This window comes from Babjeviella inositovora (assembly GCF_001661335.1).
Source record: "Babjeviella inositovora NRRL Y-12698 unplaced genomic scaffold BABINscaffold_1, whole genome shotgun sequence".
NCBI classification, from domain to species: Eukaryota; Fungi; Ascomycota; class Pichiomycetes; order Serinales; genus Babjeviella; species Babjeviella inositovora.
The window spans coordinates 1,895,668-1,917,943 of record NW_017566838.1 but is presented as its reverse complement, the minus strand read 5'-3'; the positions used below and the strand labels follow the sequence as shown (position 1 = coordinate 1,917,943).

Sequence of the window (22,276 nt, the reverse complement as noted above, 5' to 3'; positions counted from 1 at the left end):
GGGCTAGATAATCAAACCTCTATTCATTTGGGATTCAGAATAATCCTGCTGGCTGTTAGTATGTATTATACAGATATTACTACCTTGCTAAGTGACTCTCCGTGCACACTACATCTCGCGATTCACCATCGAGAAATGGTCAAATGTAAATCTATCATATTAACCGAAGGTATACAAAACCCGATGAAACAGTACCAGACTAAAACTTAATACCCTTTTTCATAAAACAACACCTATCGCAATGCTTCCTAAAGGATTTCAACCAGTCTCAACAATTCTCTGATGTCAAACTTGGACTCGTAGTTACCAAACGCCTTTACGGAAACGCCGCATTTCTCTATCACTTCTCTCTCACCTGGTAAGATGCACCTTAATAACTTTTCCCCCGTGACCTGGTCGTGGCACTTTCCATAGTCATCAGAATCTGGATCGTAAGCTTCGGAAATGGATTCGATAATTAAATTGATCTCTTCTGGGCTGTCGTCGCCCGTACCCTCAAGAGCAGAGACAGTAGGGGTGAGCTTCACATTAGCATTGCCAGCATGTGAAAACGAGGTGGTCTGGGAAAAGGGTGGGTTGATGCAAGTGTCCGAAACGAAAGCAGGAAAGTTGATGCTCAATGCAATGTTTCGCGGGAGAACCCTGTATGCGTTAAACGGGCTGGAATTGTCGGATTCATCATCTATCTTGTACGACAAAGATCCCTGTTTCTGTAAGTCGAGGATTTCTTGGTGTTTGGACAACTCTTCCTTGTAGATGGCGTTGTCATGATCGGAATACACGGTCTTGAGCGTGTTGTAGTTCTTGCGTCCAAAGACACCGGTGTGTGATTCACTTTCAAATCTGCTGATGAGAGAGGAGATCTTGTCGTCGATGATTCCGTACGAGTGGGAAACCTCGGCAGGGATCGTATCCTTGAAGTAGTAATGCCGAGAATCTGCCGACGAAACAGTGAAAGAAGGAATGTCTCTCAGCAATCCGAGGTGGGAAATGGCGTAACCTCCTCTCTTGGCCCCTTCTTCCATAATTGAGCCCTCATTTGGGCCTGCTAAAATAAGATCGATAGAGAATTCCGGAAAGTTGTACGGGATAATGTAGTCTAGCCCCACAAGGGTAGCCGCGAGGGGTGAACCATCGACGTAGTAAATGTGCTTGTCTTCCGGATCAACGCCAAATTGTTTAGAAACCTTGGAGGGCTGCAAGTCACTAAGCACACCCTTGGCACCTCTCTTTCGAACCTTTGAATCGCTGGATATGCGCTTGGATTTGTAATTAGCCAAGTGTTTGAAGTCGCCAGCTCTTCTTTCGTGTTCTTTGCGCTCAGCGGGGACACTAAAGTCCTTCATGCGGACCTTCTTGTTTAACTGTAACTTGGCACCCACGTCTGTATTTTGGTGCAACGGGGCGACGAGAATCACATTGTGGCCCATCACCTCCGTCAAGTGGGTGTATAAAGACCTCAATCCAGCCGAAACCCAGCTGTTTTCGCTCGTAAGGAGGATGTTTAAGGCGATAGTTTGTTGCGTGAGAAAGAGTAACGTATAGATTGTGCATAATCTCATCGTGGACAGAGTTTAATAACGCGATGGAATAGACGATTTGTGAATGTATGTCTGGAAAGAGACTCTATAGTGAAGCATGAGAGCTTTACCTCATGGAGAGAGTGCGGATGGAAGATGGTTATATAGCAACTGTGCGCTAGGATTTCGAGAGTGTGTAATTTCCGCCTATTTGGTTGCAAATTAAGGAATATCGGTGATATTAGTTGGTGCCCAGGGCCTAGTCCGCTCACACAACACGTTGCTGTTGTCACATAGTTGTACTATGATAATTCCGATGTGCAATGTTTTCAGTTTTGGTTTACCGCAGATCACAAGGGTCTTAGTTGCACTTTGGGTTTTCAAGCATGGTGCTGCATGCAAATAAATTAACACATTATCGTGCACCACGGGTCCGGCTTTTGCCCAACCACTGGAGTATTGTGAGATAAACGGATGAAGATTATCCATTAGACTGGAAACCCCCTCTCTGTATTGTGTCTAAAGGGGATAGCTCTCTTGTAGCGGCAGATTGAATTTGTGATTTTGAAGGGCCATTATGTACGCATTTTCTCGCCACCTAATCCTCTAACTAATAGCCTTTGGCTGGTTCGGCCTAGTTATAGAGTCCACTAAATCTATATATATATATTAGTGTGACGCAACCCTACATCTACTAACCGGATCAAAATCCCACCGTCCGAGAGTTATTATTGATGGGCCGATACACACCCTCGTCTCCATGCATGCCATAGGTACTCTTTCAGTGCTCTATCGGTGTAAACCATAGTGGAGGGATTATAAGGCCTGATAAGTATATTAGGTATAAATTATTATGAAGATTTGGAATAGTGTATTCATAATCGATAAAGCTTGCGTGCCCTTTACCTGAACCCCTCCAACGTAATTCGCAAAGGGATAGAAACCATGGCTATAAATTAAGCACATGCTTAGAAATACGGTATCTGGATCAACTAATCCCCAACTTTTGGTATCCTGGCTCTGTTTATGTCGCGTAATTTAGGACATTGGCATATTTCGTCCTAGTTTGACTTGTTAAGGCACGTTTTCAATATCCATAATTTCATAAATTAACGCATGTGCAGGCTGGAAAAGTTTAAATTTAAGGTATGTCGGATAAGCGCATGCGGCTCAACCAGTAAGCTTCAATAGGTAGACGCAGCATGGCTCATCTAGGTCTATAAATAAAGACACTAATTGTGATGTATTTATGACAAATTCACGGCCGATGACGTTCGTACAGCGCCAGGATAAGGATATACGTATAAAAGGGGATAAAAATATATATCCAACCAATTCAATCAAAACTTAGGGGACAACCTAGAGGTAACTTTGTGTCAATGAGGCTAGCCCGATAGCCAATATTTTATATATTACTTCACCACCCAGAACAAAACATCTGTGGTGATGATACAATTGCTGAGAAATTTACGAGTCTTACCCTAAAACGATGTATTTCTGGCTTCTTGGCAAGATACACCTTTATTCGGCGATAGCCCCCCGGAAGGCCATTCCCTGTACACCCTTTTCCGGCTCTTACCTAGACGCGTGGAGGCACGTTTTCGCCTAAAACGGTTCGACGCATCAAGCTTTTCATGTGATTCAGATGGCATGTATTTTACCCTGCCGTTTTGGATTGGCAATGGTTTTCAGCTGCCACTTGGCTCACTGGACTGGCGTAGTTATTCGGGGGTTAGTTTCACTCGCCAGGCGAATTAATATCCGATAGCGGTGTTGAATATTCTGGTTATGTGCTTCTACACAGTTCAGTTTCGGATTATAATATAACTTTCCTGGCCTAGATCTGTTGCTTCGTTTACGCATGGTGTCCATAGAATTAATGACTCTACATCTAGATACGTATAAATCTGAACCAAGTGATCGTGTACACACGCGGGATAAACCCCACCAGTGTTTCCGAAACTTGTAGAAATTTGACAATATTCTCAATTTCGTATAATCTAGGCATACAGTAAAAGCTCGGTCTAGGTGGAAGCTAACTATATCTAGCTTCGGTTACATGCCCTGGCTCTACGTTCTAAAGGCATTTCGTAAGAGTTTTCGCGACTAGACTCTCTTCGGCGAAATTCTTGGGTAAATAAGTTCGCGAAACAGGCTATATACAGACCTCTCTACTGCGCATTCCGCATGCGTGCTTGAAACTCGGAAAAAATAGATAGGTGCTGCAGAACAGGTCCAGTTCAAAGTTCTTGTCTTCCTTCCATACTGCTGTTGATACTTCTTTTCCTTTAATATTCTTCTGAAAGTTGCCAAATATGCCCAGCTTTAAGTCTATCCTCAGCAAGACTAAGCCGTTGCTTCCGATCGTTGACGGCACCTTCCCGCCTGCCTTGACCTCCGGTTTGTCAGTGTTTCTCGTGTTACTCTACCTCATCAACATCTACATGGACTCTAAGCTTTTCAATGCCATCTCTTTGTACTCCCATGCCCCGTTGGAGTTGGAGTTGAATAGACTCTCCATGTATCCGCTCGGACACGCCAACACCTTCCATTTGGTCATGAACATTTTCGCCATGATCGGGCCGTTGTCCAAGTTCGAGGTGGGACACGGTACCGTGCACACTGGTGTCGTGTTGAATGCGTTGGCTGTTGTCACTGCTTTAATATACTGTGTTTTGAGTGGCTTCTTTTATCCGGGTGCTCGCGTTCTTGGTGCCTCTGCCTGGTGGTTCTCCTTTGCCGGCTTTTTTGCCCAGAGAGAGTCGGTCAACAGACCCCACATCCACCTTTTCAGCAACTTTGTCATCCCAACCATTTTCTCTCCGTTGGTTCCTTTGGTCATCATTACGATTTTGTTTCCGTCGGGTGCCAGTTTCATCGGCCACGTTGCCGGTTTACTCGCTGGTTACTTGTTGGCCTTTGGCTATTTGAAGTTCATGGTTCCACCTTCCAAAGTGATTGAATTCATCGAATCCAAGGTTGACTTTTTGATCAACTTGATTCCAAGCCGTATCCGGTACTACCGTGAACGCGATGTTAAACCAATCAGAGACGACTCTTCCAGCTACGTACCTATGTTTATCGAAAATAGCGTTTTGCTAACCACTAACCCGCTTGTCGCTTCCCCTTCCGAGCAGAGTGGGTTCCCAGGTGCCGGCCAAGCTTTGGGTGTCTAAGCGAGGTCTTTTCGGGTTGGAATTTCCATACACCTCTCCTGTGTAACCCTCCCCCCCGGGACACAGGCTCCTAGATCTTGAATTACGCGCGAGCTGATCGGGTAGTGTCCATACACTTACCTAAATATATTCCCTGTGAGTATACTGTATACTATGAAACTAATTCTGATGCTTGTATAAAGTATGATTAACTGCTACCTATATATGTCTATGTTAGTTGTTGCGACTGCTAAATACGCAATGAGCGCTAGCCATTGAATCTATTAACTAGGTATACCTATTGTAGTAAGCGTGTAGCTGTCACGTGGTAGGGATCAATATTCTATATAAGGAGGTCGATTCTTCCCTCCTTTATCCTATATACGTTATATAGGTAACCAGTATTACTTATTACTATAAGTAGATATTCTACCCTTGAGGTAGAGATATACTACACCTATAGAAGTCATCGGTATATATCTTTCCGTCTATATCTAGGTTATCTGCTTTCCGGTGACGGCACCAAATTTTAGCTTCACCTTAGATTTTTCTTTCTCGTTTCTGTAAAAGTTAAACGAGACACCGTTCACGACTCTTACGAGGGGAAAAGAATACGGCTTGCTCTTAGTTCTTTGTTTTGCGGCTTTGTAATGGTGTGGTCCATGCACCAGGGAACGGGGGACTCTGCTCAGATGTGTCTGCTTTCTTGCATTGCTGGGGTATGACGATACAAAGGTGAGCTCTTTGCTAGTGGCTGACTTTCGTCGTAAAAATATCTTAAACGAAGGGCAGTGGTTCACCGTAATAATGTTATTTCCATCCCCTTTAGCTTGTGGGTCTTGCGATGTATTCCTTGGAGTTGGTGTCACGGCAGGTCTGCAGTGGTCAGGGAGTTTCATATCGATTGTTTTCTCCTTTTCCTGATATTCAGTGACTGGTATTCAAAAAAATTTGAAAAATCCTTTGACAGATATGTATTCTCTTATTTCCAGGATTTGGCTTTAAGGAATTATCTTTTGTTGGTTGACGTAGCAAAATCAAGTGTTCAGTGTCAAACGTGCTTACAGGCTTGTAGATTCCGTAAAACTTGTGTCTGCTTTTCAGGCTCAAAACTCAAAGCTCCTCACAATAATTTTGATAACAGTATACCATAGTAAGATCTTCCACCAAGCTGGATCCGTCTTCCGGAATATTACCGGCCTTCGCGTTCTAGGCCTAGTTCTGCACGCATGCGAAGGTGCATCTGGTCTAAACACAAAGATCAAAAGGGAACTGGCACAGTCGGGATAATATAAACGCTCACCATCAAAATCTCAATCACTTGGGATTAGCTTAGTCATTTTTTCTCAAAGTATTTCTCTTGTCCCTTTTGTTTTCCTGCTCTGGCATTCAGCCTTTGGTAGAGAAGCATCATTCTCCTCCTCGGTCCCGAAGACAATAGACAATTTATCGGAAATGGCGCGTTGCTCATGCAACCTTCCGTACTTGATCATCATATTGTCAAAGGCATACAACAAATCCAAAGCCACGGTGGGGGCATGATAGGAAAAGATATTCCCCGGGTTGTTTTCCTGTGAGCCAGAACAATCCTGGCTTAAATAGTCTTTTAACTTGGCAAAATTAGTCTCACCCGTGTTCAAATCGGGGACCTTCCAATACCTCTGGCTGAAGTGAGTGAGAATAAGCTTCTTGGCCCTCATGAGCCTTGCCATGTAAATCGCTTCCGAAATGGTGGAATGCCTCTTGTAAATCGCATCCTCAATGAGCTCGTCCTCTAACGTAGCTTCGTGTAGTAGTAAATCACTGTCATGTGCGATCTCTGCGAACATAATATTCGGTCTGGTGTCTCCAGAGTAGGCGATTTTAAAGTCTAATTGCTCCGAGTGGAAATGGAGGACGATAGAGTATGCCCATTTGCAGTGAATAGCCTTGCATGTAGAAATCAGTCTCAACCCAAGCTCGGCGTACAATTTTTGGATTCGGGTCTCAGCTCTTGGTCGGAGGACGGTTGGCAAAACATATTTGAGACTTGGGTCGGTCAACTCATCGAACATGACGGTGGCATATTCTCCGTCGGCGTCTTCTATCGTCAAGAAGTCCTGGCAGCTGACATAGTCGATCTTCAGGAAATCGATTACCGGCTCGAGTCGGGACCACTCCTTGACAAACCGATTGTAAGACCATGGGCACACCACAAAAAGAGACCCGTGCCGCTGCTGCTCGGGTGATGAGTTTTGCACCCGGAACCATTCTTTGATGATTGTCATGATTCCTAAGTGGTGGTCTGCATGCAAATGGCTGAGATACACCAACCGCAACTCACGGAGATAGAACGGCAAATCATCGCCGTGGTTTCGGCACAACGCACCATATGTGTTTTCGCCCGCATCCAAAAGTATCGATTGATATGCATACTCGGCGGCATCGACTTTGGTTGGAATTCGCACAAGCGTGGAAAGAACATTTCTGTACTTGGAAGGCATAGCACTACCCGTACCGAGGGTCACAATCTCCACTTCATCCCTCGCAGAAGCAGGAAAGCTGGCCGGAGCTGCTAAAATTTCTTCCTCGTTGAAACAACCGAGAGAGAGCGACGCCACGTGCTCATCATAGAGCGTGCTCCATGTAAACCTGTTTTTTTCTGTGTCGGTATTGTTCACGGTGATTCCGTCGGGTGAGATGGTGACCTCCTGGTAAGCAACTAGGCTTTCTAAAGCATTATCTACATGCTTCACGTCGCGAAGCGGGTCATTGGAGTAAACCGGTAACTTGAAAAAGTCCTTCTGCAATGACTTTAACTTCAATAAGGATATCGTTGCACTCTTGAAATTAATTGTGTTTGGACAATAAACGGGGTGCGAAATAATGTGAGTGCAGTGATTCCCAAAACTCTTGATGAACCGAAGATACTCTTTGCTGGTGATATCCACGTCTTTTCCCAAGAAGTGGTACACCAAGCCCACGCTGTTGTCACTTTCTGGGTCGATAGGGTCGAACCACCCGGTAGATTGGATGGTGCTGCTGAGGTACGCTGGGGTGGGGATATCCACAACGACAACTCTCTGGAACTTTCTGGCCTCGGCAACCACCTGGTCTGGCATAATCGTCACACCATTGACCTCAATGCTCTCACCCTTTGTCAACTTTGCGAAGAGTGGCCCTGGAGGAATGTTTAACGCTTTTGCCTTCTGGATGCTGAACTTTCCTCGCGCTGACTTGAACTGGATGACGTAACTGGATGAGACGGCCGAATTCGAAATTTCTGGCAACTCGGTGTTGGTGAGAGGGCTGGTGGCTGCTGGATCGCCTGCTGTGGGGTCGTTAGCCGGAACGTCGAGGGGGAACATTCTCTGCACGATCGCAGCAAGGGTATCATTCATCCGCTTGGTCAAAGGCTTTCTCTCGCAGTCTTTGGCCGGAACCGTGTGCACTATTTTTACAAACATGTACTTATCATCCCTCACGGCGGCGTCTGGCATTGTATTCACGTTGATGGTGATACCCTGTCTGAAAACAAACGCCCTCCAGGTGGAAATCATATAGTTGAGGATAGAAGACCCGAAGGAGAGATCGATGTTGGTTTTCCCTGTGTCTCCCATGGTCAAGATCAATCCGGGCAAACCTCCAATGCCGTTCCAGTCGAGAATTCCGGTGATGAAGAGGTTTTTCATGCGTGACGGTCTCACGCTCTTTTCAATGAGGTTTCTCTGGGCGCCTTCCGCGCACTTCCCAAAGTAGTGGCTAGTTGCCTCCGTGTTGAGCACAATCAACGGTTCTGTAATATCCGATGTCGGATGGCAGACTGTTCGAATCGTGTACATTGTCGAAGATTGGATCAGAAGGAAAGTAAGGTGGTCAGGGTGTGATCTTGAAAAGGTCATCTCATATAATGAATATTTTTACGCTGCCGGATATTAATGCCAATGCAGGATATTGTTAAATTAGCTTATTGGCAACCTGGGGATTAGATTGAGCCATGATTTTGGTTTTCTACAAGGGTGAAGGCCATATCAACTGTAGTATCAATTCGGATTGATCCCCACCACCCAAATACTATTATTGATCATATTCTTTTACAGTACTGTTACCTTGTACGTGGAGATTAAAGTCATTGAACCTGGAGAAAGAACCGGGGTAGTTCCTTTGGTTCTGTGTAGCACAATATCGAGACTACTGATAGATCAGAATAGCAATCAATTGAGTAGGAAAGCGCTCAATTAGTACCAGCTTATAATTGTATGCCAAAGTGCAGTGGCATACGGTTGAAGATAGAACAAATATTGAATTAGTGTTGGCATCAAACTAGCCACAGATTTCGTACTGAGCGTTTAAGCAACGGAAGCCAGTTTTCAATATCCGACTATTCTTTTAGTATGGATATTATGAATTAAACTGGAAACAAAGTACGAGTAGTAGAGATGCAAGCATCGCCAGGCCGAAAATTTGGCGTGAAACCAGTGTACTATGAACATGAACTGGTCATGGATGCAGAGTCTAAAGACGAATTATAAAATGTGTGGGGATTACCGTGGGAATGCAAGCTGTAACAAAGACCTGGCAGCACCCATAGAGGAGGGAGTGGTCAAAAGGCGCGTGGGACTCGACAAAATCATGCTCTCGCCAATCGTATCGTCGCTGCCGCGTTCGCGGCATGGAGAACGCTTCTTGACGGGCGTAATCATCTGGTACTGCGCGTACAGGGCCCTTTCCGCGCCTAACAACGGCGGCAACGCCACACCCTTGGCAGTTTCCAGGAACTGCGGGAGGCGGGCGGCGCCCAATTTGGACATGACCATGGGGTTGTTGAGAGTAAAGTCGCTACCAAACTGTGCGGAGAGACTTGGGAGCGAGGTTTTCTCGGCCAAAGGCGTTGGGAGCTGATTGTTGGCGGCCTTTGACGCGTACTGGAGGTTGCTCTCGAACCGCTGTGTAATCTCCGCAAAGGACGGCAACTGAAGCCGCGGCAAGTCTTTGTTCTCCGGTGTTGACGTCGCCGGCGTCGCCAACGAATGCATCTTTTGTGCAGGCACATGATACGGAGATGCCTTCTTGTAGATACGATTGAGCGCCTTTTTCGAGGCTCTGCGCGGCTGCGCGGTTATGTCGCCTGCCTGCGCTGCTGCGAGGAAGTACTCCTGGCTGATCTGCGCCCGCGGCTTGCTGCCAAGTGCGTGCGCCGGTCTTAACAGCGGCTTCAACTTCAAGTATGTAGAGAGGCGCTCGTATGCACCACCCGCACCGCCTGACGAGATGCGCTGTGCACGCTGGACCGTCTCCGCGCTGTTCAGAAGCGGCTCGTCGAGGAAGCTAACTGAACGCTTGGCTGCCGAGAGCTGTTTGGTGAAGAGCCCGGACGGTGGCAATGGTGTGGAGGACGCGAGAGCCATCAATTCGCCGTCTATAGCCCGTTTTACGAGCGGGGTTAAGTGCACGGGGGCTCCATTGGTGGTGAAAGTGGACAAAGCGGGCCCATGGAGGGTCTCTGGAGACGCCGCTTTGGCATCCTTATCTTGGAGCCGGATCAAGGCCTTTTGCAAGCGGGCCTTTAACTTGGCGGCTCTCTCCTTGGAACCCAAAGTCTTGACTCCACAGAAGGGCGTACTAAGCTGGGGATCATTGGGCTTTCCCGGTGTGAGCTTGCGGAACGGTGACGCTTGGATGTTGAGGTTCGACTGCTTGATCGGGGTCAAAGCAGGTCTGGAGCCAGTGACGTTCATGCTATGCAAATTATGAATGAGGGATGATCCTTGGGGAGTTAGGGGAGGAATAAAAATCGCTGATTAAGGGATGTATGTTACGTTGCCTGGTGTGTTTATGTGTAGCCTGCTCGGTCAGCCATCCCTCGCAGCCAAATTTTTCGTGTGTACAGTTTTCGCGCTATGTTTGTTTACTCTTGCCCCAAAACAGCGCGTGGGTTTGTGAGCGCGCGAATAAAAGCGCGATTTCCAACAAAACCCCCACCCAAATATTATGGCTGCACGCGTGACTCTGTGCCGCTCGTCTCCAGCAACGATACCATACAGAAGGGGTTCATCCATATATTTTCTCTGTCGAATTTGACCCATATCAATTTTCAACATTTTGGGAGAAACTAGTTTAAGCGGTAGCCCACGTACATTAGCGAAGCGCTAGTCTCTTGTCTGTTTACTCCTGGTATGTGCAGGTGTTTTGGTTCAGCTGAAAGGGGATGCATGAAAAGGAGCGGCCGATGCATTCCCGGGCGTAGAACGCGTTATAACTGAGTCGTGTGCCCTCCACGAGCGTGGCCCCACTGGGGAATGTTGGCGCTACCCCGGGAAATACCACGAGGATAGGTCCGAGGGCTTGGCAGGAGTACCGATGGGAATATTCGGCAACACCGTCGATGATTTGGTGAAGATGGTTGGGAAAAAGTAGGGGGATTTCAATAGTAGAATAGAAACGGTCTTAATTATTTAGATATCCACTAGAGTATTGTAACCGGGTTGAGTCTTTTATATCACGTCACTAGCTGTGGGAAGTGTTGGGGCAGGCTCTTTGAAGGAAATGTATGTCTTGAGAGTGCACTGGGTTTATTTTCATATGATACTTGTTTCATCCCTCTATTTCATGTATATGAATTACTATATTTTCCTCGGTCCGATCTTAAAAAAAAAAAAAAAAAAAAAAACCTTGAGAGTCTGTGTCACCTACCAAACTAATGACTTCAGTATCGTATTCTCAGCCAAAGCATTTTGGGGGATCTCTACACCCATCCCCAATAACGCGCTTAACCGATTGAGATACTTTATGGGGCCAGCATATGGTTCTATTAACTCTGGTTTATGTAACATTTAACCTCAAGCATGGTGTCAGCTAAGGAAACTATCATTTCTACGCTCGAAGTTCCTAGAAAACACCTTGGTATAATTAACCTGACGGCGCCAAGTATATAAAAAATCAATTTCTCAGGGACTAACTTCTATTGACTTTAAAAGTCCATTTTCTCAGTAACCTCCTTCAAGTTACTCACATACCTATCTTCGATCTCATCACCCTTACCACTGGCAACTCTCAACACTAACTCATTCAACTCAGCGGAGCCCAAGATGTCGACATGCTCGGCGGTCTTGGCACCCCCTCTGATGTCGAATCTGTCCGGTTCGTGCTTCATCTCGACAATGGTGACCCGAGAGTTACCTGGGTTGTAGATGCTTCCGGCTTGTTTCCACTTGTGGCACATTGTGTGGGTCAAAATGGAGACGGTTCCGTCGCCGTCAGCCAACTTTACCGCGTTTTGCGAGTTCAGCTCGATCGTGACATTCAAGTTGTGTTCGGATTTATCGAGCTCTTCGCGGTAGGTGTAGGATCTTTCGGTTGGGTTGCCGACCCCGTAAAAGCAGTAGATCTTCATGTCGGGCGCATTAGGCAACTCCGCTTCCAACGGATTGACCCACTTCGAGTAGTCCTGGTTGTTCTTCTTCAACTGCGCCCGACTCTTAGTAATACCATACGAATAGTGCTGCTTGGTACGCTTCTTGTAGGACACGGAGGTCTGGTCCAACAAAAAGTCAATACTCTCGTCCATAGTGAGGTTCTTGGCAGAGTACTTCCCGACGACCTGGGGGAAAGAAATAAAGTTACCGTAGGTGTCAATTGGCGCATTCACAGCATCGTTGTCGGTGGAGTTAATGTTCATAAATGAGGCTTCGTCGTCAGGAGCACTTTCCTGGTCACCCCAGATGACCTTACCCCCCTTAGGCAACATGGAGGCAATACCCCCAAACGATCTAAGCATGTCAACCCTCTCGCGGCGGCTGAAGAACTTCTCTAATCCTTGGACAGCCAAAGAGTTCAACTGAATAGTGTCCTTCATTTCACCTGACAACAAGGCGGGGATGGCCTTTGGGGTGCCCAACATAGACCCGGAAATGTCGACGAAACCGGAAACGTGGTCGTTAACCCAGTTTGGCCCACCGTTGCCAAAGTTCTCCCCAGAGGCCTCGACCCACTTCATGAAGTAGAAAATGATCTGGGAGCCCATCGAGTGGCCTACAAGCAACGACTTCTCGCCCGTAGGGGAGTTTTTCTTCTGTAACTCGATGGCAGACTTTAACCGGGAGAAGTAACCGTCTCTGATCTCCAAGTCTAGGTAGGACAATCTCCAATCATAGGCCGCGCTGACCATGTTTTCCGGGTTGTAGCCGATGACCGCCAAGTTCTGCAAGATCTTGTTCCAAATCCAGTATCCCGCCATGAAGAAATCCGCGGCTTCGAACCCCTGAGCGGCTCTGACTCTGATGTTTGGGGGGTCCAACCCGGTTTCGGTGTCTAACATGATATGCTTCAACCAACATGTCTTGTCCATAACCATGGTTTTCATCATGTAAAAGGAGCCCCACAATCTCTTGCGGAAATGTTGTTCGGATGGGCACCCCTCCGTGCCATCCAAGCCCCAGGACTCTAGCCCGGTGCTGATGACACCAGGCACCATAACCACTGGGAACTTGGTGGACAACCCTTCCTTCTGCATTGAACGTCCCACAGCAAAGGACTCAGCGCTTCCGTGGAGTTTGCTTGTTTCCATAAAATCGCTCATCATCTTATTGACCGAAGAGGGCAACACCGACTTCCAATCGTCGAGTAAAGCGCTCATGGAATCAAAGTTGACAAAAGTGTCAAAGTCTGGAAACTCTACACCGACAGAGGAATTGCTGGCACCAAAGTACAACGCCCCTAACACCCCCACAATTGCCCCCACAAGGAAGATGAGCTTGGTGGACTTGGCGGCAGGCTTGTGGCGCTTGTGGTGTCTCTTATGGTCGGTTTCAGAAGAAGGCTGCGGGGTAGCAGACTCTTCGTCGGAAGCATCTCTATCGACCTTTTCTTGCTTCTGCACCGCAGCTTTGTCAGACTCAGGGAATGTCTTGGCCTTAACCTTGACCTTGGTTGGGAAGTCAAGGTCCGAGACATTGATACCACGTCTACCCTTGGTTTTCTTCTCTGCCTTCTTTTCGGGTTTTGCTGGTGTCTCTGGCTTCTCAACCTTTCTGGTTTTCTTAGCTGACTTCCCTGTCTTCTGTTCGGCTTCCGGAGCCAGTTTTTCAACAATTTCGACAATTCCGACAGTTTCCTCCTCGTCGACGGATTTCAATAACATGAAATTATTCTTCTGCCTGTTTCGCATCGCCATTGTGTCCGGTACTGATGATATCCAGTAATGATAGTTGTGAAACGTGTTTAAAGGCCTAAAAATGCCAACCACGTGTGATCGGCGTCTGCAGGGAAGGCTGCCTGGGTTGCTATCGAGACAGTCATCTGCCGGTGGCTGCACATACTAAGCACCGGAAGAGCATCAAGGTTGAATACTGAAGTATGATCCGGAAAACACCCGAATTAATTTAGAACGATCATCCTATCAGGATGATTGAACAAAAATACAGTCATGACTCCTTCCCCTAAATGGCCCTGCTCGGAAAAGTATCGATGGTGAGCTTATCCCGCCAGACACCAGCGTTTTATAACTTAGACATCTAGGTCGTGTGTAAACCTGTCCTAAAACGGTTGCGCCACAATCCTAATCCGGGCGCGTAAGTAGATAAGCAATCTCATGAGGCAGAAACAGACACCCATAACCCCATTATAAAACCACCATCACTAGTATTACCATTTCTCAGCCATTCTGAAATATACAATGCTTAGATCAGCTCTTTCATCCTGGAGAGAGTACTTAACCCCCGTCTCACACACCTCCACGTTCCAGACGTCCGGGGAGATTACGCCGGAGGAGTTCGTGGCGGCCGGAGACTACCTCGTGTACCGGTTTCCCACCTGGCAGTGGTCCTCGGCCCCAGAGAATAAGCGAAAAGACTTTTTGCCCGCGGATAAGCAGTTTTTAGTCACGAAACATGTGCCGTCATACATCCGCGCCGCCACCTATCTCGGAGCGGGGATCGGTGACGACGAGGAAGAGGTTGAGGGCGAGGATGGCTGGACCACCACCCACATGACGCAGCAAACGGAGGCTGTAGTTCCTCAGGCAGAGGAGGCACAAGATATTGACGACTTGATCGATGAGAATGCGGAAGACGATGAGTACGCGGCCGTTACCCCCTCCACAAAGGACCACCGCTCGTACGATCTCCACATTGCCTACTCGACGTCCTACCGTGTGCCGAAGATGTATTTGCTTGGCTACACGGCCGAGGGGACGCCGTTGACCCCGGAGCAGATGTTTGAAGACATCTCGGCTGACTATAGAGACAAGACGGTGACGATAGAAAAGGCTCCGTTCTTGAACAACACGACATTAATTTCCATCCATCCATGCAGACATGCCACGGTTATGAAGGTTTTGATGGCCCGGGCCGCTGCTGCGAAGCAGAACCGTGACAGCAAGGACATTGCCGAAGGGATCGCCAAATTGGGCGTGAATCAAGACACGGAGGAAGAGTGGGAGAGCGTGGACGAGTCGGTGGGTGAGGGGATCCGTGTTGACCAGTACTTGGTGATTTTCTTGAAGTTCATCTCTAGTGTTACCCCGGGCATAGAGCATGATTACACGATGGACGCGCTATAGCGGTCCTGCTGTTCCGCTTGCTCCTTATGGATGTGGTAATTCAAAATTATGGTTTCAACCGTGGTAAGTTGTAGAAAGGGAGGAGGTAGGTATCTGTGAATATGGTTTGCTTCGGCATCCGTTGGTGGATTACGTTGATTCATTAACTGGTAGTATAGGTGACACATGGCCCCTCCGGTGCAACGGCCTTCGGTGTATCTCGACTGAAGGAATCCAAAACGCTAGGGTGTATTGGAGTTGGTTTTAATGTGAACGTATCTAATCTAGGGTCTAACCCCAAGTAGTTTGCCAGCAGTCCATACTAGAATGTTTGCCTAACTCTCAAAAGAGCTCTCTAGTCAATTCGAAAGTACAAAGCATTCGATTCTCTGAACTCTCGCCTCGTACTGAACGGATAAAGGTTCTCGAAGCTACTTTTTAGGGTCGAGAACGATCTGGTTTAGCTAAGAAGCTGTAATTGGTGACTGCCGAACCGTTAGAATTGAATCCAGAGTAGGCCCATGCATCCCTACGTAGAAGAGTAAGGGTTGGTCTCTGGACGCAGTACCTAGAAGAGCTCTTGATCTCTCCAAGTACAGTATTAGCTTACATAATTTTTCGTTAGATTCAACTAAATAAAAGATAATCGTGGATAAGAACTAAGAATCTGAAAAGACATGCACGGCTAGAGCCGGAGTCGACCTTGATTACAAAGGTGTGAGGACATATCATTTCTGTGAAACTTGGTACACATAAGTGCAAGAAACTGTTCCATTTTCGGGACCAAACTACACTTCCAAAGCAAAATGTAGAATGATTTTTCAACTTCAAAGATAATGCGAATAATCTAGGTAGTAGCAGTCAAGTGTGCGGTCAGCTCGTATTCCCTTGAAATTCAAATATTCTGTTAGCTTGTATTACCCCTAGGGCTTTGATGCTTCACTCCACACAACAATCAAAATAATTATGACTCTGGCAAGATATACGCTGTATGATAATAGATAGGCAATAAGCATAGTTTTTTGTGCCATTGAATTTGGGTTCCAAAGACGTAGTCTCAGCATACAACCCGTACAAATAAGCACGGACAAAAGAGTGCATGCACCGATCCAGCGACTGTTTGCGATGTATTGCATCAATTCGTCACTTGCAAAGAAATTCATTAACCCAACCAAAGGAGCAGTAACGAGAAGCACGAAAGTCAACCCTGTTATCCAAGTTTGTTTCAACAGTACCCCAGGAGTTTCAATATGGGCTTGCCCGTTCTCGGGATCGGAGAGAGAGGAGGGATTTTCGTCTTTATACTCCTCCAAAAGTGCCAGCTTTGAATCTTTATCGCCTAGGACGGCAGTACATGAAGTCTCTTCATAGGGAACGAAGAAGCTCATTGTTAAGGAAGGAGAGAAAAGTGAGGAAGTTGTGAGTGTGTTTAAGGGCGAAACGGAAGATCTGTTGTAAGAATCTAGAGATTAGAAGTATGGTGGGAACTTCAGAAAGGAATATGTGACTTAGGATAATGCAAACTGCGGTTTGAAGTTTCTGAGAACTGGTTATCTAGGACGCATTATATTGCAACAGGAACCGTCCGGGTCTTGCACATAGACGCAGGGTAATCGCACGGGGAGGTTTCGAAACCTAGCTGCCTATTTAAGCTTTTCCGAGCCTGATAGCGTATCCATGCATGACGGACCGAACGTGTGGTATATCCAATAGGTGATAGCGGATGCTTTTGTCTAGCCAAGAATACCTTTCATCTGCAAGATATACACAAGTAAAGGAGTTGATATCCCTATATAATGAAGGCTGATAGGGATATTGCTATAGTGTAACGATATATCCTTTAATTTGCTTAAGAATATGGTATCGAAATTTCCAATTGGATAAGATATCGGCCGATGACAACTTTTTGATTAAGTGGTCCTCTAATACAGTCAGGTGCTTCGACTGTATATTAACTCATCTACTTTTGAATGCCATTATTCGTAAGTACAAGCCAGTTCCTTTGGAATTTGATTATTAGTAGGTACCAAGCCGTGTAAATAAGGCTAAATTGCAGCCTCTTTAGTTACGTATACAAAGACAAGCGATCATACAGTCAGCCAATGGTACGTTCACGTAAACTGTAACTAGAACGTACACTGTTATTTTTTTTTGTACCAACTATTGTAATCAGTAACGGTACTAATACTTTCTTGAGACTTTTTAGCATTTTCTTCTATCAAACACCTAATAGTACTGGCCAACTTCCCTTCACAAGCTATGTTCCTTCACGACAGCACTAGATTGCTAGAGCCAGCAAAACCTGCGGCTCATCCGTTGCCACATGCATGACGCAGTGGCGTTGCAATTTTTCTGGCACGCCACGATGACCGTTGACCCCTCCACCCCCTTCATCGGCATCCTCAAACCATGTCAGCGTTTATAAAGGGGAAACTTACACCAGAGCAGCAGCGACGGATAGAAGCAAACCGCCGGAAGGCGCTCGAGCGGTTGAAGCAGAAAGGGCTCGCCAAAGCAGGCGACCGAATCCAGACGTTTGAAAAATCGGAGGGGGTGAGCAAGCCGCCAGTAGCGCTTACGGCAGACCAGCGAAACAAAATTGAGGCTAACCGCCGCCGCGCGCTAGAAATCTTGCAGTATAAACAGATGAACCACCGGGATGCCTCAGAACAGACCGGCGCGCTGACCATCCCTATCGTCCAGATTCCCGCTTCCAGCTCCACATCGGTGCGAAACGGCCCATCCTTTACGGGATCCGCGGCAATGGTGGCGGAAGCCTCCGTTGCTGCGGCACGGCCACTTTCCTATATTGTTCCCTCGGTCCGCAAATCTGACTACATCGAGTATGACTTTTCCACGATGAAAGACACACGAGGCGGATTCATCAATGACGATGCAACGGTAGAGGGTGAGCGGAAGACACTAGAGGAATGGCAGAAGGAGCAGCAAGTTATCAAGGAGCCGGCTCCACCGATAGACCTCTCCAGCATGCCCCAGTGCTACGAGTGTCGGAGCGTCAACTTGGACAAGCAATTATATGACGTATTCAAGTGCCGTGTGTGCCGTGTGTGCAAGGAAAAGATGCCTGATAAGTACACATTACTCACAAAGACGGAGGTTAAGGAAGATTACTTCCTCACAGATCCGGAGCTAAACGACACCGAGTTGTTCAAGCGCCTAGAGAAGGCAAACCCGTATTCGGGGACATTTTCCCGCATGCAGTTGTTTCTTCGTTACGAGGTGGAAGCGTACGCGTTCAAGAAGTGGGGCACATCAGAAGCGTTGGACGCGGAATGGGCGCGGCGTGAAGAGATGCGCGTCAAACGGCGCGACAAGAAGTACGAATTGAAGTTAAAGGAAATGCGGAAAAAGACCCGTGCCGAGGAATATACGCGGCGCTTTCGTGAGAGCAGTCGCGTGCATCAGCACCAGTGGTCGGAGCCGGTGGTGTTGCCGGGTGAGGATGGCATGGTCAAACGGCGGTGCTTGGACTGCGGGATGGAGACCGAAGAGTTTCTCATAGGGTGAGTTGGGGGAGCTATCCCATTTGTTGTATATGTTCTTGAGGATTAAGAGGTGAAATATGTGCATTTCCTTTGTCGTAATGAGATAGTTTGAGGTTTCATGATTGTGTTAAAAAACTGGTAAGGTCCCAGGGATGGCGTAAAGTGCGGTTAATATAAACCTTTGCAATACGTAGATTTCCAGCTAAGCATATTTTCTACATCAAGGAGTGGTTGTTGTGGCGTGAAGGGTACCGCTCGTATGTGTACTTTTTGGAGCAATGCGTAGGTAATAGAATATAGCCTTGCTGAGAGAGTAAGATGCTATTAGAAAATAACGGGCCTATTATCCTTGAAGTAGTGTGATTGTGACTTCTACCGGAAATTGTGGTAAAATGTTGCAGATTCCGTCTGAATAGTTAATGCCAGGCTATTATGGTTGTAATGGGTTGTATATGCATCATGAAGAGTAATATGAAGGTTTTACATATATATATATAATGAACACACGTACGTACCTTTCATATTTAAACAAGTGAATCAAGGCAGAGTCACTTTTGCAAACTTTACTCAGATTCGAAACCACATAGGCATTCTAAAGGATAAGCCGGCCTGATGCAGAGCCTCAATCCCTCTACATCCCTATGGAAGTATGGGAGCCACTTTTCTTCCTTGAACGTTGAAATTTCTGTGACTCTATTTTCTGACCACCCCTCGAACCCTTAATATAACTGGTATATCACTCGCAAGCTCTCTGAGCCTTTCCATGATTGCAGAAAGCTGGCCCCTCCCCGACGGTGTCCTTTATAAGATAGAAGCATTTATTCATACAGCTATTTCTGACAGACCTTGGAGCTGCTACCTCACACTTCTTCAGTGCTCTCCCCTACCAAATTGCACACCCGATCAAGCTTCAAAAGCCAGTCACGCATGTCCAGGTTCCATCTGCTAACACCTCCCGAAGCTGCCTTATCGAAGTGCACGACACCCTTCTGCTGGTCAATCCGCGCCTTCAACCGCTTCTCCAATACCATCCTGCTGACAACGTCTATAAAGGAATTTTCGTCCAACGCTGTGTCAAACAAGATCAGGAGCCCTCCAAAGCGTTCCTCGAGTCGCACAAAGGTGACGTTGCTATACAACAAAGACATCGAGAGGATATTGTGCTCCATGATAGCCGCTCTCAAAGGGGTGGTGAAATATTCCGGTAACTTGATCTGCAAATCCTCCGCTTCCACGAACTGAAAGAGGTACTCCTTGTGCAACAACGCTTGTAAAGCGGGAGAGACATGTGACACTTCTGGGGTTGCGGTTACAAGCGCATGGATGACCTTGTGCTTCTGGATGGTGGAGGGTGCAAGGATGAGGTACTCTATCAATGACTCATACACTGGAACCAAGTAGCTGTTGTCGCTGATGCTGGACGTGAACTGCTTGAGCTGATGATATAACTTGGTACCGGCATCAAGAAACTTGCCATTGCGCGCTAGAACAGCAGATGAGAGCTCCCCGATCTTGAACCGCACATCCCTGGTGCCCTCCGTGTCGCCTTGGCTGTTCGCCAACGTTGTCAACCTGGAGAGGTGGAGCTCAGCGTTGGTAAAGTCTTGGGTTTGTAGAGAGGCGGATATGCTGTTGAAGCTCTCAAGGAGCGACTTTTGCAATGCCAGACTGAATTCCTGGGTAATGGCCCCTTCAATAAACAGTAGTTTTTGGTCCATGATATATAGGATCTGTAGACGGAATGGACAAGAGGCTGAGGGGAATATCTTATCGAGCGCGCCTGCATAAAAGTCTAGCTCAGCACGACTGAGCGAGCGTTTCCGGTTCGTTAAATCTTAATCTCTGGGGTAGGTAAAAGCAATTGGCGAAGGACTGGGAAATTAGGCCGGGACTTTTATTGTAATTTCTTCTCCAACTTGCACTATCTGACCATAGTCATGTTGCACGGTGCTTACCAATCGTGTGCGTGTAGATTATACAAGGTAGAGACCCAGTCAATCACCCCTCACTGGTGCGGATTTAGGTCCCTACAACTGCCTCGCAGGAATATTAGGCGAGGTTCGACACTACTAATCATTTGTTGCTCCCACGTGGAAAAGTATCCCAAGTAATTCCTCGCTAAGCTATCGGAAATTGCTTAACGGTAATTGCCATAGAGCCCCAGGCTGGCGTATCTCAGTACTGCTTTGAACCTGTGTATCCGTTTCAACTTTTAGATTCGCTGTAAAAAAATAATATATAAAATACTGGTTATTTCCTCCCTTACACTTGGGCTATTCTTGTGGGTATCACTACACCCTATATGCCAATTCGTATTGGCATTGCTACCTCTCTTCCAGTTTAAAACACGGCAATCAACCAATCTCTTTATTGCTAAAAATATATAAGTCTTAGCTCCTTCGTCTATCCCTCTAGATTCTATCAGATCTTTATCAGCTACTTGGCGACAATAGACGCGGCAAACTCTCTGGACTTTTGCATCAACAAAGCATCGGCACAAACCAACGCGGCCATGGCCTCGACAATTGGGACGGCCCTTGGAGTGACAGACGGATCATGTCTGCCTCTGGTGGCCAAGATACCATCCTTACCGTCGTAGGTGGCGGTTTTTTGCTCTTGAGAGATGGTGGCGGCGGACTTAAAAGCGACGGAGAAGTAGATGTTTTCACCGTTGGAGATTCCACCCTGGGTTCCACCGGAGTTGTTAGTCCTGGTTCTGAGCCTACCGGCGGAAGTATCCAAGTAGAAGGTATCGTTGTGCTGGGAGCCCGGCACGGAGACCCCGCTGAAGCCGGAGCCGATTTCGAAACCCTTGGAAGCAGGGATGGATAACATTGCGTGCGCCAACATCGCCTCCAACTTATCGAAGCATGGCTCACCAAGCCCAGTAGGCAAATTTCTGATGACACAGGTCACAATCCCACCGATAGAATCGTTCGCGTCTCTGTAACGCTCAATCTCTTTGGTCATCAAGTCTCGCACAGACGCATCCGGACATCTAACAGGGCCACAGGCATCGACCTGCTCCCTGGTGATGGTATCTAAGAGTTGATGGAACTCTCCGGTGGTCAGGTCTCTGTCCATCTTGACCAGGCCGATCTGGGTTGTGAAAGCGACGATTTCCACGCCGTTGACCAAGGTGAGGAACTTTTCAGCAATCCCCGCAGCGGCTACGCGCCCGATGGTCTCTCTGGCAGAGGCTCTACCACCGCCAGAGGATGCCTTGGTACCGTACTTTTCCAAGTACGTGTAATCGGCGTGCGACGGTCTTGGGTACAAGTCAGTTTCGGAGTAGTCGTGCGGTCTGTGGTCCTCGTTTCTGACCAACATGCCAATTGGAGTCCCCAAGGTCTTGCCGTTTTCGGTACCAGACTGGATCTCCACGCGGTCCTTCTCATCTCTAGGAGTTGACAACTTCGACTGACCCGGTCTTCTTCTGGTCAACTGCGGCTGGATGTCTTTCTCAGACAAGTCCATTCCGGGTGGCACGCCGTCGACGATGCAGCCGACAGACTTGCAGTGGGACTCCCCGTAGGTGGTAACTTTGAAGAGGTGGCCGAAGGTGGACATTATGTATTG

The 22,276-nt window shown here is 47.2% G+C and overlaps 8 protein-coding genes across 8 annotated transcripts; 2 read left to right on the top strand and 6 right to left on the bottom strand.

Annotated features, from left to right (window-relative positions):
* Positions 1–162: 162 nt before the first annotated feature.
* BABINDRAFT_159474 (uncharacterized protein) lies at positions 163–1,820 on the bottom strand. Its single transcript, XM_019127679.1, has one exon. The coding sequence runs from the start codon at positions 1,560–1,562 to the stop codon at positions 249–251; it is 1,314 nt and encodes a 437-aa protein (XP_018988324.1). The 5' UTR covers positions 1,563–1,820; the 3' UTR covers positions 163–248.
* A 1,943-nt stretch (positions 1,821–3,763) lies between these two features.
* BABINDRAFT_159473 (putative rhomboid protease) lies at positions 3,764–4,954 on the top strand. Its single transcript, XM_019127678.1, has one exon. It carries the CDS (start codon positions 3,836–3,838, stop codon positions 4,694–4,696), a length of 861 nt encoding a protein of 286 aa, XP_018988323.1. The 5' UTR covers positions 3,764–3,835; the 3' UTR covers positions 4,697–4,954.
* A 1,067-nt stretch (positions 4,955–6,021) lies between these two features.
* Positions 6,022–8,496, bottom strand: BABINDRAFT_170080 (ribonuclease Z; the record flags this gene model as incomplete). The annotated part of the gene is made up of 1 exon (XM_019130718.1): positions 6,022–8,496. One exon carries the CDS (start codon positions 8,494–8,496, stop codon positions 6,022–6,024), a length of 2,475 nt encoding a protein of 824 aa, XP_018988322.1.
* Positions 8,497–8,856: 360 nt separating this feature from the next.
* Positions 8,857–10,650, bottom strand: BABINDRAFT_159471 (uncharacterized protein). Its single transcript, XM_019127677.1, has one exon. The coding sequence runs from the start codon at positions 10,390–10,392 to the stop codon at positions 9,199–9,201; it is 1,194 nt and encodes a 397-aa protein (XP_018988321.1). The 5' UTR covers positions 10,393–10,650; the 3' UTR covers positions 8,857–9,198.
* A 798-nt stretch (positions 10,651–11,448) lies between these two features.
* LRO1 (phospholipid:diacylglycerol acyltransferase) lies at positions 11,449–13,886 on the bottom strand. Its single transcript, XM_019127676.1, has one exon. The coding sequence runs from the start codon at positions 13,824–13,826 to the stop codon at positions 11,625–11,627; it is 2,202 nt and encodes a 733-aa protein (XP_018988320.1). The 5' UTR covers positions 13,827–13,886; the 3' UTR covers positions 11,449–11,624.
* A 441-nt stretch (positions 13,887–14,327) lies between these two features.
* On the top strand, positions 14,328–18,980 carry BABINDRAFT_11320 (uncharacterized protein; the record flags this gene model as incomplete). Its single annotated transcript, XM_019126856.1, has 2 exons — positions 14,328–15,165; positions 17,608–18,980. The coding sequence occupies 2 exons, from the start codon at positions 14,328–14,330 to the stop codon at positions 18,717–18,719; spliced, it is 1,950 nt and encodes a 649-aa protein (XP_018988319.1). The 3' UTR covers positions 18,720–18,980.
* A 577-nt stretch (positions 18,981–19,557) lies between these two features.
* BABINDRAFT_5868 (uncharacterized protein) lies at positions 19,558–20,415 on the bottom strand (the record flags this gene model as incomplete). Its single annotated transcript, XM_019132312.1, has 1 exon — positions 19,558–20,415. The coding sequence occupies one exon, from the start codon at positions 20,413–20,415 to the stop codon at positions 19,558–19,560; it is 858 nt and encodes a 285-aa protein (XP_018988318.1).
* A 482-nt stretch (positions 20,416–20,897) lies between these two features.
* Positions 20,898–22,228, bottom strand: ARO2 (bifunctional chorismate synthase/riboflavin reductase [NAD(P)H]). The gene has a single exon (XM_019127675.1). The coding sequence runs from the start codon at positions 22,172–22,174 to the stop codon at positions 21,134–21,136; it is 1,041 nt and encodes a 346-aa protein (XP_018988317.1). The 5' UTR covers positions 22,175–22,228; the 3' UTR covers positions 20,898–21,133.
* Positions 22,229–22,276: the final 48 nt, after the last annotated feature.

What these genes read in the sequence shown, in the direction of transcription:
- BABINDRAFT_159474 (XM_019127679.1), bottom strand. Translation starts at nt 1,562, where the DNA reads ATGAGATTATGCACAATCTATACGTTACTCTTTCTCACGCAACAAACT.
- BABINDRAFT_159473 (XM_019127678.1), top strand. Translation starts at nt 3,836, where the DNA reads ATGCCCAGCTTTAAGTCTATCCTCAGCAAGACTAAGCCGTTGCTTCCG.
- BABINDRAFT_159471 (XM_019127677.1), bottom strand. Translation starts at nt 10,392, where the DNA reads ATGAACGTCACTGGCTCCAGACCTGCTTTGACCCCGATCAAGCAGTCG.
- LRO1 (XM_019127676.1), bottom strand. Translation starts at nt 13,826, where the DNA reads ATGGCGATGCGAAACAGGCAGAAGAATAATTTCATGTTATTGAAATCC.
- ARO2 (XM_019127675.1), bottom strand. Translation starts at nt 22,174, where the DNA reads ATGGACTTGTCTGAGAAAGACATCCAGCCGCAGTTGACCAGAAGAAGA.